At 44.2% G+C, this 16952-nt stretch overlaps 1 protein-coding gene across 1 annotated transcript in view; it reads left to right on the forward strand.

Moving 5' to 3' along the window:
• Positions 1-10854: 10854 nt before the first annotated feature.
• Positions 10855-16952, forward strand: part of MFAP5 (microfibril associated protein 5) — a 10997-nt gene continuing 4899 nt past the window's right edge. The window contains exons 1-6 of the mRNA XM_007469362.1: positions 10855-10937; positions 11484-11543; positions 12509-12544; positions 15582-15626; positions 16395-16427; positions 16858-16893. Of these exons, the coding sequence (XP_007469424.1) occupies positions 11486-11543; positions 12509-12544; positions 15582-15626; positions 16395-16427; positions 16858-16893 (208 nt within the window). The 5' untranslated portion in view covers positions 10855-10937; positions 11484-11485. The remainder of the gene's footprint in view (positions 10938-11483; positions 11544-12508; positions 12545-15581; positions 15627-16394; positions 16428-16857; positions 16894-16952) is intronic.

Raw genomic sequence — 16952 nt, forward strand, 5'->3', positions numbered from 1 at the left:
GGGAAGATCCCACATGCCATGGAGCAACTAAGCCTGTGTGCCACAACTACTGAAGCCCGTGCACCTACAGCCTGTGCTCCACAACAAGAGAAGCCACCGCAATGAGAATACTGTGCACCGCAACAAAGAGTAACCCCCGATCTCCGCAACTAGAGAAAGCCCACACGCAGCAACGAAGACCCAATGTAGCCAAAAATAAATAAATATATATTTTAAAAAAGAGACCTGCTGGGACACCCTGCTCTCTCCTGCAGACAGGATCTCAGGGAAACTGGCAGAAGTGAGCCAAGGATAAGAGTTCTTAAAAAGTCAACGCTCCCAGATCTCTGTCTGTGGCACCTGGTCAAGAGAGGAAGGTAAAGTTTCAGTTGTCCCTTCCTTACCAAGTTCAGGGTTTGAATTTGATTTTGGGGTACCCACTTGTTATCCTTCGCTTCTCTCCTAGAGGCAGCAATTGCCTTCTTGTCTCAACTTGTGTCCTGAGGTCATGGCTTGGCTCTCTGCCTGCCTGGGGCACTCAGGCTGTTGGTTCTTATGTGCATATGCGGGAACCTCAGCCCTCAGGTTGGGGGCACAAAAATACAGCCGGACAGAAACGTGGGCTGTATTCTGTTTGTGGCTAGGGTTCTACTGACTGTTGCTAGCTCTCTCTTTGGGCTATTTTTGGAAGTGGCTCCGGATTTGGGGAAGGTAGTACCCTCTTTGTACCCTCTTTGGAGACACCTCTTGCATCCATGGGATTGGTCAAAACTACCAGGCATTTACTGTTTGTCCCAGCTGAAACCTGACAAGCTATTGGGGGGTGTGGGGCGGGGGGAGGGAGGATATATATTTTTAAAAATAGGCCTGTGGTCAGAAGCTGGCCTCATTGGAAGCTGATTTCAAAACCTTTTTTTAGGCATTCTCTCCTAAGCTAAAATGAAACTATGTACCCAGAGGGAAAGAAAAACATTCTGAGGTCATTGTGGAAGGATTTACGAAAATATTCCAAAGACACACGGCTCTAAATCTAGAACATGGGAATCTTTCCCTCTTAGTTGGAAATCTCCCTAATATGAAGAAACTCACTGAAGATAATGTATTTGGGTGGGTGGGTCAGCCTCTTGATCTCGATCAGGTTGCAACACTATTCTTTGTGGAATTAAAAACAACTGTACTTGCCTTATAAATTGAGTCCTTACAAGAACAGAAGTGCAGCTCTAGAAGCAATTTAAAGCCCAGAGTAAAACTAAGGTTGACTTTGTGGAGTCAATAAAGCCCCTTGGGAAAAACTGGCCTGCTACCCTGTTTGCCGGATTCCTGCAGCCTTTCCAGGTGAATAAGGAAGGTCACTTCCTGGAAGCCCTTTAACTCTGGCAATCATTTCTGAATCTATCACTAAGGCCATAGTTGCACAACAAGAGTCCCTAGACTTTCTTGCTAGGATGGTTTTAGATAATAGAATTGCTTGACATTACTCATCAGCTGAACAAGGAGAAATGTGCGCCATAGCAGAATGTCTCCTGTTGCAGCTGCATCAACGCAACTGGTATTGTACCAAATACAAGAGATTAATAAATAGCCACTTGGCTATTTATTAATAGCCAGGGGTTGATGACCCTTCAGGTACATTCTCTGATTTATTTGAGAACAACTGGTTTGGTTCATGGGAGGTCCTGATTAAGGAATACACTTCACTCTTGGTATTACCCTCCTAATCATTGTTGTTTCCTTGGTGCACTGTGTTGTCCCAAAGGTTTTAAATGCATATTCACAGCCATCAGCAGTACATCAGATGGTCTCACTGTGCTTGCAGAACAGAAACAAGATGAATAACAAAAACAAAAAAATTTTTTTTCGGCTGTGCGGCTTGTGGGATCTTAGTTCCCCCACCAGGGATTGAACCCAGGCCCTCGGCGGTGAGAGCTTGGAGTCCTAACCACTAGGCTGCCAGGGAATTCCCCAAAAACAAATTCTTCTATGAACCTGACATCATAATCAGTTTCACAATGAGACAAGAGCAACTTAACTCTGATGGTGACTGAGAGTGCCGCTAATACCAAATTTTTGGTGAATCACATACAAGATGATGGTCAAAAGAGAGAAATCATTAAATTCATTAGGCAGGGGGCCATTAGACTGAGGTGGCTCTAATTCCAAGGTGGCCTATATAAGCAAACCAAAATCTAAGCCTGAAAATACCTCAGGGTTGCAATATTGAAACCTAAGGGTAGCCCAAGAGGCCTTAAGCTATAGCCAAGCAATAATTCTTTTGCTTTGCTTCTGCCTTTTCTCTACAAGTCTCACTCCAAGATCCTGTTGGTGGAGTACACCTAACCACTTCCAGTTTGGCGCTACCAGGTTCACATCAATTTTTGCTCAAACTCAGAATATTTAACATGCCTCAATTTATCTTTAACGTGTTGAACACTGCTGTTTTATGTATTTATATATGCATATCACACGACATCACATTAACTTTTTAAAAGTCAGCGGGAAATGAAAGTACAGTTTATCAAAATTTGTGGGAAGCAGCAAAAGCAGTGTGTAGAGGCAAATTTGTCACTGCATGCATATACTAAACAAGAAACATGCAAGAAATTGGACATCCACATGCAAAAATTAAAAAAAGAACCTAGACACAGACCTTATGCCCTTCTCAAAAAAATTAGCTCAAAATGTGTCATAGACCTAATGTAAAATGAAAAGATATAAAATTTCTGAGAGATAACATAGATGACCTTGGGTATGGTGACAACTTTTTAAATACAAAGTCACTACGTCATTAATAAGCTGAACTTCATTAAAATTCCAAACTTCTGCTCAGCAAAACACCGTGTCAAGAGAATAAGAACGCAAGCCACAGACTGGAAGAAAACATTTGCAAAATACATATCTGATAAAGACCGGTTATCCAAAATATACAAACAACTCTTAAAACTCAACAATAAGAAAATAAACAACCTGCCTTTAAAATGGGCAGAAGACCTGAAACATACACTTCACCAACAATATATATTTGGCACCAAAATATAAGGTGCCAAATAAACATATGAAAAAACGCTCCACATCTTATGTCATTAGAGAAATAAGAATTTAAAACAATGATATATCACTACACGCCTATTAAAATGGCTAAAATCCAGAATCCTGATAACATGAAACAACAGCGAGGAACTCTCATTCATTGCTGAGAGTCCAAAATGGTATGACCGCTTTGGAAGACAGTTTAGGGTTTCCTATAGAACTAAACATACCCTTACCATATGATCTACCAATTGTGCTCCTTGGTATTTACCCAAAGGAAATACCAAAAACTGCACACGGAGGCTTATCACAGCTTTGTAATAGCCCCAACAGAAACAATCAAGATGTTCTTCAGTAGGTGAATACATAACTGTTGTTCAGCCCTAAAAAGAAATGAACTAACTACCAAGCCATGAAAAGGCATGGAGGAAACTTAAATGCATTATTGCTAAGCGAAAGAAGCCAATCTGAAAAAAATCACATACTGTATGATTCCGACCATCGGTATTTTGGAAAAAGATAAAACTACGGGGCAGTAAAAAGGTCAGTTGTTGTCAGGGATTAGAGGGGAAGGAGGAATGAATAGGCAGAGCACAGAGTACTTTTGAGGGCAGCGAAACTGTTCTGTATGATACTATAATGGTGGATACATGTTATTACTCAGTTGTCAAAACCCATAGACTGTACAACAGCAAGAGTGAACCCTGACTGACTCATAACAATAGACCTCTCGGTACAGGATGTTGAGAGTGGGGAAGGATGTAGGTATGTGGGGCAAGGAGTATAAGGGAATTCTCTGCACTTTCCACTCAGTTTTGCTGTGAACATAAAAACTGCTCCAGAAAGAGAAGTCTATTTAAAATTGGTAAGGGGGTAGGGTAGCCGCAGAGATGGGCTTAGGACGGGGCATGCTTCTCCCGCCATCCTAGAATTACCTGGGGTTGAATTAGCTGGATTGGTGGTGCGTGTTTTTCAAAACTGTCACTTAGGAGAGTCTAAGTTTCTGTCTTATTTACACCCAGTAGTTAACCCTTCTGCCATCTTTTGGGCCTCTTACTGCTGTGGCCTCTCCCGTTGCGGAGCACAGGCTCTGGACGCGCAGGCTCGGCAGCCATGGCTCTCGAGCTCAGCCACTCCGCGGCATGTGGGATCCTCCTGGACCGGGGCACGAACCCGTGTCCCCTAGCGTCGTCAGGTGGACTCTCAACCACTGCGCCACCAGGGAAGCCCACCCTTCTACCATCTTAAGAAGCCAATGATACTGAAAAAACGGGTTGTTTCTTCATATGTCACTTGTTTCTTCATATGTCAGGGAATAAAGGAAGTTGAGTTCACTTCTCTTTCCCACTGGATTCTCGATTCCTTGAATGGACGACTTGGGACTGATTCATCTTTTTTAATCACCAGTAGGTAAGTGAAGTGCCTGGCACTGAAAAGACAGCCAGAATATCAATGAGGTACAGTTCTGAGTCATTAAGAATCTTTCATCCTGTCGGGCACAGCTCAAGAGTTGGGCTCCATGAACTATGTCATCAGTTGGAATAGTAAATGAGGTGTAGGAAAGGGCCGCCAAACTTCAAAACAGGTCTGGAGAAGTGATTCGTTGCCCTCTTGTGTTCAGTTTTAGGAAATACAGTCTCTCCCATACACGGGCAACACATCTCTCTGATGTACGAATATGAGCTCCTGGGTTTGGTCTTGGGCATGCAACAGTGAACAAAGCATTTGCCCACAATAAGCCCACATTGTAGTGGAGACACTCAGGAAAACAACCCAATGCTGAGTTGGAAAGGATGCGTAGAAATTAGACAGAAGAACATAAAGGTTATGTTGAATTGGTAAATTAAAGATTCTGGTGGAGGTGTTGTAAATGGAATGTAGCATGTACAGCAGCTTAGAGAGCTTGAAGCTTTTGCAGAACTGTAAATGATTCAGTGTGTCAGAAAGCAAGATGCAGAATGTGTCGGGGTGGGTGGGTTAGAGCACTGGTAATGAGAGAGGGAACTGAGAAGTTCCGACCGTATCCTAAGGATAATAATGAAGCGCCTCTAAGGTTTTGTTTTGTTTTGTTTTGTGGTGCGCAGGCCTCTCACTGTTGCGGCCTCTCCCGTTGCGGAGCACAGGCTCCGGACGCGCAGGTTCAGCGGCCATGGCTCACGAGCCCAACCGCTCCGCGGCATGTGGGATCTTCCCAGACCGGGGCTCGATCTTCCCAGACCGGGGCACGATCTTCCCAGACCGGGGCACGATCTTCCCAGACCGGGGCACAATCCTCCCGGACCGGGGCACAAACCCGCGTCCCCTGCATCAGCAGGTGGACTCTCAACCACTGCGCCACCAGGGAAGCCCTCCTCGTCTAAGGTTTTTAAGCCAGAGTAACCTAGGTTGAGTAATGCTAGAAATATTGCTCATAGCGCTTTGTATTATAAATAAAGGTGGGGAAACGCCAGAACTGGGAGACCAGTTAAGACCCTGTTAGAGCAATGACTGGACCGAACTGAGCTAAAGTGGTGATGGACATAATAGAGAAAAGGGATGGATTTGAAAGACTCGTGTGTGTGTGTGTGTGTGTGTGTGTGTGTGTGTGTATCTGTGTGTGTGTTGTGTGTTGTGGGTTTTGGGACTAAAGGTGAGGGAAAAGGAGAAACTGATGAAACTGGGGGTGACTCCCATGCTTCGGTTGGGTAATGGGGTGATGGTGGCACCACAGTCCTAGTATGGGGGGAACTATGCAGGGAGCATGACTCAATTTTACACATGCAAAACTAGGGCTTACTCAACATTTATTGAAGCTTCTTTCTTGGGCACCTTCCTGGATTACAGAGGGTGGAAAACTAAAAATGACATAATACCCTAGACTCTCCTATAGCTAGAGTTTGAATCCTATAGCTAGGTTTCAGCAACCATATGCACTAATCTAAGTCCTGAACTCAAAACCAAGGTTAAGTGAAGACAGAGGCAGGGAGTGAGGATCCGTTCTGCTGGTGTGGATTTTAGCAGAGCCAGCGTGGTTCCAGAGCTTGAGTGGTGACATCTCAGCACGGAAGGTGGCCTCCAGAAGGTGGGAGGGGCACTAGAATCTTGGTAGCTATTCCTGGGAGTCTGTTCTTTAGCTTCCCCCATTTCTGCTTAAATGATCCTGCTCTAATATGAAGCCTGACGGACTCAAGGTGCTAATGGGACATCCAACTAGAGATGTACTATTTCACATTCAGATGTAGAAGAGACTGAAGTATAGATCTAGAAGCAGAAGCCAGTAGATGGTAAATAGAGACACAGGAGTGGGGTGTAGTAAAAAGAGATGGCTGGGGCAAGAACCTTGAGAAATACCAGCATTTAAGGGTAAACACAGAAGAAAAAGAAATTAAAAAAGAATGCTGAGCCAAGGTAAAGAGGGAAACAAAGGAAGTGATGTCATAGGTGCCAAGAGAAAGACACATTTCAAAAAGGAGAGACAGGCCAACAGTGCCTGATGCTGCAGAAAACAAGAAAATAACACTGAACTTTTTCTATCATATTGAGCATCCAAGAGGTCCTTAGAATTGTGAAGCGAGGTAAATCAGGTTTCAGGGAAACGGCAAAATACAAATGTTCTTTGTTTGGCCTTGTCTAATCTGTTAAAAAGATTCATTTTAACTTTGTGGCACATGTGGCTACACACTTTTTTGCCACTCCTCCCATCAAGAGGTAAAGTCTATTTCTCCTCCCCTTAACTTGGAACTGAGACCCTATAGACCAACAGAACATGGGAGTGATGCTGGCAAAGTGATGCTGAGCCCTGAGAGATCTGCAGCTTCTTCCTTTGCTTCTGGGAACGTTTCCTCTCTCAACCAAGACCAAGGGAGTCAAATGTAAGTGTAGATACTACATAGAGTGTGGGTATAACAGTAAAAGACCACCAGCACCATCTGAAAATTTACACAAAGCAAAATGATGAGACAAAAGCACTCATTATTGTTGATAGAAGACACTTATGTTTCGTATGCACTGATTTTACAGCACTTCTGCCAAAATTCCTTTATTTCTGGAATAACTGTTGCCCAATCTCTGTGCCTGTTTCCTTTAGGTCTACTCCTCTCGTATTGGATCAAAACACTGGTTAGTTGTTCCACTGGCTGTGCTCCTATATCCTCTCAAACTACTTTCTTCTCTAGAACTTTCTCCTTTACTTTGCATTTGACTCAGTTTTTGAATGTTTCTCTCTCGAAATATTTCGAGTCTTTGTCTCACCTCAATTCAAATGACCAAATTTTGAGTTGTTATGTGCTGATCATTATGTCAGCCAGAGACGAGTAAGAACCTCTCAGTCTAATCAAGAACACAGACTTGTAAAACAAAGAATATAGGGACTTCCCTCGTGGTCCAGTGGTTAAGAATCCGCCTTCCAATGCAGGGGACGCAGGTTCAATACCTGGTCGGGGAACCAAGATCCCACATGCCGCTGGGCAACTAAGCCCGGGCGCCACAACTAGAGAGAAGCCCGTGCACCGCAATGAAGGATTCCGTGTGCTGCAGCTAAGACCCAACGCAGAAAAATAAATAAATAAATTAAAAAAAAAAAAAAAAAAAAAAAAATAAAAAAAAAAAAAAAAAGAATACAATAAAGCTGAGGGGAACTTCCCTGGCAGTCCAGTGGTTGGGACTCTGCACTTTCACTGCGGGGGGCAGGGGTTCGATCGCTGGTTGGGGAGCTGGGATCCCGCAAGCTGCGCGGTGTGGCCAAAAAAATAAAATAAATTTATAAAGAATATAATAAAGCTGATGCCACAATGATTAAAAAAGAGAGGTAGCTCAATAGAGGGAATGATTAACTATTCAGAAGCAAAGGGGACCAGGAAAGGTTTCCGGGAAGAGCAGCGTGGGGCCTGTGTTTTGATGTACCCATCAGCATTTATTTCCTGGAGCTGGGAAGAGGATATATACTTGAGAAAGGAAGGAACAGAAAGTGCAAGGCGTGGAGGCGTGAAGAACAGAGAGGTATGGGTTACTAAGAAGCGGGAAGTTTTCCCTTGCCCAAGTTCTCTGAGGACATATGTTTGCTGGCTCTTAACTCCTCCACTGGGTCCATCTCTTAAGTTTGGCTGTGACCACTTTATTGCTTCATTCCCTCTACACACAGCACTCCCCCACACACACACCCACCTCGTATAACCCTCCTTCCTTCCTTCCTTTCCTTCCTTTTATGGGATTTTTGTGTGTGTTTAGGCCCTGGATTTAATTTACTTGGATCGGACTGTAGTAATAACGTTTCTGTACGTTTGCCCAGAGGCCTTCAGCTAATGGGTGTATTCTTCACAGGCCAGTAAACAGATGAATAAACCAGCATGCTGTCTCTCATCCCTGTCTCCCTTCTCTTTCTCTGCATTCTACCCATCGTCCCCCGATTGGAGACCTCTTTGGAAAACTAACATTTTCCTGGATGTCTCAGACATTAGATTTTTGCCTACATTAAGTCACTTCTTCACCTGCCAGTCAATTCCATGGAGGACTTTCCTGCATCCTCGACCCGCAGGAGATCCACCCTGTGTTGGATGAGTATGTGGGCTGCTGCCCAGGGAGTTTTTCCCCAGGGTCAGCGAGAGCCTCGGAAGAGTCTAGGCTCACATCTCTGGATGGCAGTTGCTCATTCCTGACCGTGGGTGCTGACTGTGACTTGATGTAATTAAATGATAACCACCAATGAGAAAAGTAAATCAGAGGGATCTCTGAAACCGGGGGTCCAAGCGGAGACTCTGAAAACAAACGGGGACTTGTGCTAGAAGGGGCCACCAGAGCTGCCATGAACAAGAAATCACCCCAAGTACTTTCAAGTAAACGGCATTCTAGACTACATGGTGGTTTCTGCTCTTCTGCCATTTCCTGCCGTGCTTCCTTGCTTCGTCTCCCTTCCTTCCTTCCTAGGTCCTGCTCGCTGCCTGCCTGCTCCCTCTGCCTTGCTCTGAACATTTTGTTCCTGTTTTTACTGCCCTAACTTCAGACTCCCCCTCGAGACCCTAGGAAAGCACCCCCTCCTACTGCCTGGGGAGGCTTTCCTAAGCTACAGTCTCTGGCTGGGAGCACATTGAGGTCATTGCTGTCCCTGCCAAATGACTGGCCTGAGTTCAGTTTCTCCATCTGTCTGTGCTTCATGGAAAACATGAGTGTGGCCCTAGGCTCTCTGTTGTATGTCCTGCCTTAGTTCTTACTGCTTTGCGTCTGCTTTTGTCTCTTCACCCACCCCTGCCTCCCTGCCTTTTCTTGCCCTGGCTCTCCCCAGACATCTGTTCTGTAGCCTCTGCGTTCCCATTGTGGAACACATGGGAAAAGATCAAGTTCTGGACAGGTCCGACCAGGAAGAGCTGGGTTCTGTACACAGATTTGTTCTGGGGACTGACCAGAACCCATGTATCTCAGAGATGGAGCACGTATAGCTTCCTAAGAGAAACCAGAAGTGCTATTTGCTTATTTCTGACTATGTCCATAGCTCTTCCCTGCTCGTGACAGCTTCCCTCCCTCCCTCTCTTCCTTCCTTCTTCCCTTCCACAAGGGCAACCATTCTTCAGATTTGAGGTTTCTGTAATTCAAGTTTATTCCTCCGAAGTGGAGATGTTGTAATGGTCTAAGCACTAGAGTTTCTAGGAATAAGAGTGAAGACAAAGTTTTTATAGCTCCTGGATCAGAGAAAACATTATGTACATATTACGTGACATGAAGGAAAAGTACTGATGGAAAATAAAGCAAGCAGAATGAACTTGGCTCCCAATTTTCTTTGGGCTTCTGATAGCATTTTTGTCCTTAAGATTCCAGAAACCAAGATTCTTAATATAAGCTTCAACAAAGACAAAAGACAACATAAGGCTGGAATCTCCTCTCATGGAGCTCCTCCACATTTCAAAAAGATGGGGGTTCTATGTTCCTTAACTTTTCCTAAGACAGCATCCCTCCTCTTGGACAAAACTCATGTACTGTCTGTTTGCTTGGATGTAGCAATATATGAGATTCTCAAAGGCATGTGACGGGGGTGCGGGGTGGTGGGAGAGTCAAACGTGTAGGTCAAGAAAGAGGCAAAGAAAAAAGAGAAACATAAGGATACAAAGAGGGGCTTCCCTGGTGGCGCAGTGGTTGAGAGTCCGCCTGCCGATGCAGGGGACACGGGTTCGTGCCCCGGTCTGGGAGGATCCCATACGCCGCGGAGCTGCTGGGCCCGTGAGCCATGGCCACTGAGCCCGCGTGTCCAGAGCCTGTGCTCCGCAACAAGAGAAGCCACCACAGTGAGAAGCCCGCGCACTGCAACGAAGAGTAGCCCCCGCTCGCCGCAACTAGAGAAAGCCCGTGCACAACAGTTAAGACCCAATGCAGCCAAAAAATTAAAAATCAATAATAAAAGGATACAAAGAAATTTTTTGGTGTGGAATTCTAAAAGGACAAAAGTGAGAAAGGGGGCTAGAGGAATGATTCCAATATGGAAGATGGCCAGAAAAATAGAAACAGATTCTGGGCGCGTGACGGGGGAGGGGGCTGGGGAGCTGCTCTTTAGGTAAGAAGGAACCCAAGGAGAAAGGGAGGCTGGGGCCAGAGCGCGTGGCTCACGGAAGGAAGGCATATATGAGCTCCAGCCAGCCCTTCAAGGGAGGAGCAGCATCCACGTGGTCAGAACCTTCGGAATGAGGGTGTGAGTGACTGCAAAGCCCCATCCCCCTTCTCCTCCCAGCCTCACACTGTAGCACAGCTTCAGACTCCTCTAGCCCGGCTCCCTCCCTCCCTCGCTCGCTCCCTCCCTCCCTCCCTCGCTCTCCCTCGTCTCATTGTTTCAGAGTAGGCCAAATCTGAAGTCCTTTCCAGGGAGTGGCCCTGTTCATCTTACTCTCCAGCCAAAGTGGAACAGACTGAGAAGGAGAGAGACACATTCAACAACCAAAGGACTCGGTAGAAAGAGCAGAGAACCATAAACAGTGAGTTGTTTTGATTGTCTAAAACCCTAAATAGACAGGGGTAGGCAGTGTGTGTGTGTGTGTGTGTGTGTGTGTGTGTGTGCGCGCGCGCACACACGCGTGCGTGCGTGTGCGTGTGTGTGTGTGTGTGTGTGTTTTGAAGGGCTGGAAGAGGGCAACGGGGAATGTCACTGACTTAGAATTGAACAGACATCCCAATTATCCATGGAATCCCAATGAGGAGACACCAAGATGAGCAGATGATATTAAAAAGCCACAGATTTCAAAACAGAAGATTAGACATTAGGGTTGAAAGAGGCCACAGGGCGGGGGTCATCATGAACCATTTACAGTATAAAATTTCCTCTGACTTGGTAGAAAAAAAGGAGAGAGAATGATGGCAAATGATCAAAGAATAGAATTTGAAGGAGAAATGTTGAGTGAAAGAGAGGAAGGGTCTGAGACTTATGGGGCACTAGGAAAGTTCCTGGGAAGATGCAGAGACAGAGATCCTACAGATATCCTTGCCTGCAATTGAAATCTCTACTCTCCCCGCCCACCTGTCAGATATGCTGCTTTTGGGACCCAAAGTGCTGCTGTTTCTCACTGTACTCATCATTCCCTCTGGTGAGTCCCTACCTTTTTTTTCTCCCTAAAATGTCAGCTCCTCAGATGTGGGTGGAGGTGTATGTTAGAGGTTGGATGGAAGGAGGCTGAAGGGGAATAGGAGAAGAGATGCTTGCTATTGAGCTCTAGAATTGCCATTAAAGAGAAGAACACGGCGAGTTCCCTGGTGATCCAGTGGTTAGGACTCGTCACTTTTCACTGCCGTGGGTTCAATCCCTGGTCGGGGGAACTAAGATCCCGCAAGCTGGGCAGTGAAAAAAAAAAAAAAAAAAACCCAAAGGATAAAGAAGCTGATATATACAAACGCATACACAAACATATAAGGATCACCTCACAAGAAAGTCAAGTTTAAACCGTGAAGGAAAACAGTGAATATATACACCTAAGAAACACTAGTACCAGCCTACACACAAGCAGATTCACATGCACACAGAAAATATGTTGCCGCGTCTATACACAAATGAAAAATGATCTTCACAGATTTCAAAGAATCGAACTAGAAGATTGACCACAGAAAGTGAACCTTGGCTTTCAAAAAATCCTACTCTTTTTTTTTTTCTCATTCGGCCAAATGCAGACTGTGAGATGATAATTTTTGGCCTTGTTCAGGAGTGCAGTTAAGAGGGGTTGACTGTGGGGACAGAAGGATAGGACATCAGAGAGTCTGCTGGCCTTGTGTGTGGATCAGGACGCTACCCCTTCTGGCTAGACTGAGGGCAAGAGGGCCTCTTGAGTCAGGGCATAGCAGAGCTCACCTTTGTTCTCAGGAATCTGCTCTCTTTGAGTGTTCCCATGTCTGTGTGTAGCACTAACGCTCTGAGTACTTTTACATTGAGCTATAACAGAAATAAAACACTGAAAGATAAAGTACAATTTTCCGATCATTTTCTGGTTCATCTTGTACAAGCTTTATGGGGTATAGAGCTGGACTCATTCACATACATTTTCTCCTTCCTTTGATACAGACTGGACACCCCTAGGGGTCAACAGCCAAAGAGGAGGTAGGTGAACCCTTGGAACTGGGCTCTGATGAGGTTCTTATTAGGACAATGTAGCCGAAAGGTTAGAGTTCAAGAATTTGTAATACAACACAGAGATGCATTGCCAAGGTGTGGGAAATAATAGGATCTAATTCACTAGCTCAACAATCCTATTATCCCGGTAATTGCCTGGTGGTCCAGTGGTTAGGACTATAAGCTTCCACTGCAGGAGGCACGGGATTGATCCCTAGTCGGGGAACTAAGAGCCCATTCATAAAACATTCTTGTTCTCTTTTGAACTACTGAAATAACTTTCCCCAGACCTTCTCTATGTCCGTTTCATTGCCACTCCCTTGGAAAATGCCCACAGATCGTAACAGAAAACATTTTCCTAACCATGTAATAGTGGAGAAACTAAAATGCAGACATAAGAAGTCTTCCCAGCACCAGAGCAACTGTGGCACAATCAGACAGAACCCAAAAGTTCTGGCCTCCAAAGGGCCACTTCCTTCAACTTGATGAAGGATACTCTAATCAACATTCCCAGGCTGCCTCCAGGTATCTAACATAAGTTCTCTTGCTTTTCCCAACCCCTGAGAGCACTGCAGTATGCAACCGGTTAATGGGTCAGAAACCAAATGAGTGGGTCACAACTGGGGCTTTTAATGAGTTAGCACAGACTAAAATAAAAATAGAGTATACTGCAAGTACATTACCAGAGTAAAGTATTATCTTATTAAACTTGTTTCAGTTTTCTTTGTGTATACTGAGGCACAATATCATTTCTTACTGTGCATCCTGGTAGAGAAGCTAAAATATAGAAAAGCTTTTTTTTTTTTCCTCTGTTGTGGGTATGGAGGTCTGAATCCCTACATTTTTGAACCTAGGTCATAGTCAGCAGTAGCAAAACTAAAAATCCAAATTCCTTTTTTTGGGCTGGTTAAGGTCCAGTCCTATTTTATGATTTGTGATGCAGAAATAGTACAAGAAATGATGAAAATGTTCCTTCAGGGAACACTCACGAATCCTTAATAAAGCATTCAGATAGTGGTAGCTCATGGAAAAGGTGGGTAAACTGAGGAATATACAGAAAACTAGTACTCTGCCTGGAATTCTGAGGAGACAGCCAGGATACTCTCAAACCCTTTGTTCGCCCCCTGCTCCCTCTGTTTCCGTGCGTGGTTGGACTGGAATGTAGCTGGAGAGAATGGGAAACAGGGCAGGATAGGGCTGCACCCGGGGAGAATCCACTCCCTTCTTACAGCTTCTGGAATGGTTCAGGTCAGTGGCTTTTCAAATATCCTGTGGGACTGGAGCAGACTTGAATTCTTTTTATCAAAATTTGTTCCGGAAGACAAAAGCTTATACTGAGTGTTAAAGATGAGGCTGTTGTCAATCTGATGACCTTCTATCTGGAATTTTTTTTTAAAAGGATGAGTTAAGTAATAAGCAGAGGAAATTCCTTCAAAATGTTTTGTGGGGCTTCCCTGTTGGCGCAGTGGTTGAGAGTCCGCCTGCCGATGCAGGGGACGGGGGTTCGTGCCCCGGTCCGGGAAGATGCCACATGCCGCGGAAAGGCTGGGCCCGTGAGCCATGGCCGCTGAGCCTGCGCGTCCGGAGCCTGTGCTCCGCAACGGGAGAGGCCACAGCAGTGAGAGGCCCGCGTACCGCAAAAAAAGAAAAAAAATGTTTTGTGTATTGCTTCTAGTGCAAGGATCAGTAACTCTGACATGCTTTATAAAAATGCTATTCTCACCAGATTTTAAATCTGACATTTGTAAGCTGACAAGGCAAACTGTGATTTTGCTGACCTCTAGTGGGTAAAACAGATTATGACTATAAGCCATTTACAATGAAGGTTAATTACAGGTGGGATGTTTAACAAACATTTAGTTCTTCACACTGCTTTGTTATGTTGCTTTTTAAAGCAGAGACTATTTGTTTCAGGAATTGCTGTTATTTACAGTTTCAGATACAGTTTTCTTAGTTTATCCAAATACCTTCCACCTTAAGACCTGGACCATTTTTATTTCTTCCCCTCCGGCATTTACTTTCCAAGGATCAACAACAAGGCATTTCTTCTCCCCTCTCTTTACCTCACTTATCACTGAGCATCAGAAAACTACCAATGTTACCTTTTGTGAACACTCTTTTGTGTAAAGCCTATCATCAGACTGATATCCAATTACGTCCAAATTATGAATATCAAAATCACAGTCTGCTTGAAACAGATTCAGACAGAACGAACTTATGGTCCACCAGGGGGGAAGGGATAGCTAGGGAGTTTGGGATTGACATGTACACACTGCTACATTTAAAATGGATAATCAACATGGACTGTATACTGCATACAGGGAACTCTGCTCAATATTAAATAACCTAAATGGGAAAAGAGTTTAAAAAAGAATAGATACATGTATATGTATAAGTGAATAACTTTACTGTACGCCTGAAACTATCACAACATTGTTAGTCAACTCTACTCCAATATAAAACAAAAAGTTTTTTAAAATCACAGTCTGTTTGAGAAAAACAATTTTCATTTTAAATAAGTATCGCAAAGAGGTCATCAATCCATTATAATTATTAACAAGCTCTATGACCTTGTGTGCGTTATTTATTCTCTTGGTTCTGAGTTTTACCATCTGTGAAAACAAGTACATAGTAATCCCAAATTAGCTGTATCTGTTATTATATGCTAGGACGAAGAAGTCATTCTTGCAGTCCAGCACTTAACCAAAGTCTAACCGAGAAAGGGCGTGCCTGTGGTGGACTGTCTAATGGCCATGTAGTTCATTCATTCCTCTAAATAAGGAGCACACAGGGAGGAGGACTTTCTAGTGTTAGGACTGTACAGGTATATTCATGGAAGTAGGAAAGTGTGACATTTGTTTGGGTTACAGGGGAAAGGACTTAGGCTGGGAAGCAAAGAAAGAAAAACACTTTGGGATCTTACTATGAGTCTACCGTGCTTGTCAACTGCACTTACTGGGAGTGCAAGGGTAGGGGTGGGGGACAGAGAATGCTCAGAAAATGTTTCCCAATTGTTTTTATGCAGATGATGTGACTCCAGTGACTCCAGAGACATTCACAGAAGATCCTAGTAGGATACTCTTTTGTTTATTTCTTTGCTTTCAAACTGGGGATAGAAGGGTTGAGGTCTGTACATCCTTCCTTAAAGGAAGACTAGAACAGTAGGTCCCCTGCATACAAACCTTCAAGTTGCGAACTTTCAAAGATTTGAATATTCTCATGTCCAATCACCTAAGTTAGTTCTCGTGTCTGGCGTACGTTGTCACGTGTGTGCATGCTCTACAAGTGGATGTGCTTTTGTGTACTTTACTGTATGGTACTGTATAGAGTACAGTAGTACGGTGTCTTTATTTCAAGCCCAGGATGTCCAGAAGCAAGCGTAAAAGCAGCAGTGATGTAGCTGGTACTACTGTACTTCACAAGGGACTGTACTGTAAGATTAAAAATGTTTATTTTTTGTTTGTTTTTTATGTATTATTCGTGTGAAAAGTATTATAAACCTGTTACAGTACAGCACCACATAGCCGATTGTGTTAGTTGGGTACCTAAGCTAACTTTGTTGGACTTACGAACAAATTGGACTTACGAACGCGCTCTCAGAATGGAACTCGTTTGTATGTAGGGGACTTGCTGAGGTTCAGAGCTCCGTTGTCTATCTTAGGTGCCACCGAGGGCTCTAAACATGCCCAATCTTTCTATCGCTCCCTTATATTTTCCCCAAGAGTCCACATTCTTTCACTTCAGTCTTGCCTCCTTTTAGATCATCCTCCCTTCATCCGGCTCCTCTTTGCTACTTTTCCGACTTGCATTTTTCATTCCCTATGTTGTATCTTTGCAGATCTGGTGAATGATCCTGCTACAGATGAAACAGGTAGGTTTCACTCCTACAGGTATGTTTCATCTCCTTAAAGATGGCGTGATTCTTGTTAATATTCACAACTATTTATTCCAGCTCTTGAATTAATCATGTATTTTTATCACAGGGAAAGGGATGTTGTTCAGTGACGGTGGGAAAAAAGGAAAGAATCCTGCTAGTCCTCTAAAAACAGGAAGCAAAGTGGATTAATAGCTTAAAAGGGCATGAATTAAAGTCTTCCAAAAATTAGTATAATGTCAACAGGTCAAATAATATTCAAAAACTATTTAATTATTTTCAATTAACTTTATTCCCTCGGACATAATACACAAACCCAGCCACAGCCTTGACTTTGTCCTGTTATCTATATGCTTCCCTCTTGCCTTCCGCCTTCCCCTTTGCCAATTCGAAACCCTCCTCACACCGCTGTGTTGTGCCTTTTCAGTTCTGGCCGATATCAAGCCTCCCACAGATGACCTGGGTAAGTTCAGATCTGGGATCCCAGGGCCACCGGGCCCGTTCTGGTCTTTCTCTATCACC

The sequence above is a fragment of the Lipotes vexillifer genome, unplaced genomic scaffold (genome assembly GCF_000442215.2).
Source record: "Lipotes vexillifer unplaced genomic scaffold, Lipotes_vexillifer_v1.1 scaffold395, whole genome shotgun sequence".
NCBI classification, from domain to species: domain Eukaryota; kingdom Metazoa; phylum Chordata; class Mammalia; order Artiodactyla; family Lipotidae; genus Lipotes; species Lipotes vexillifer.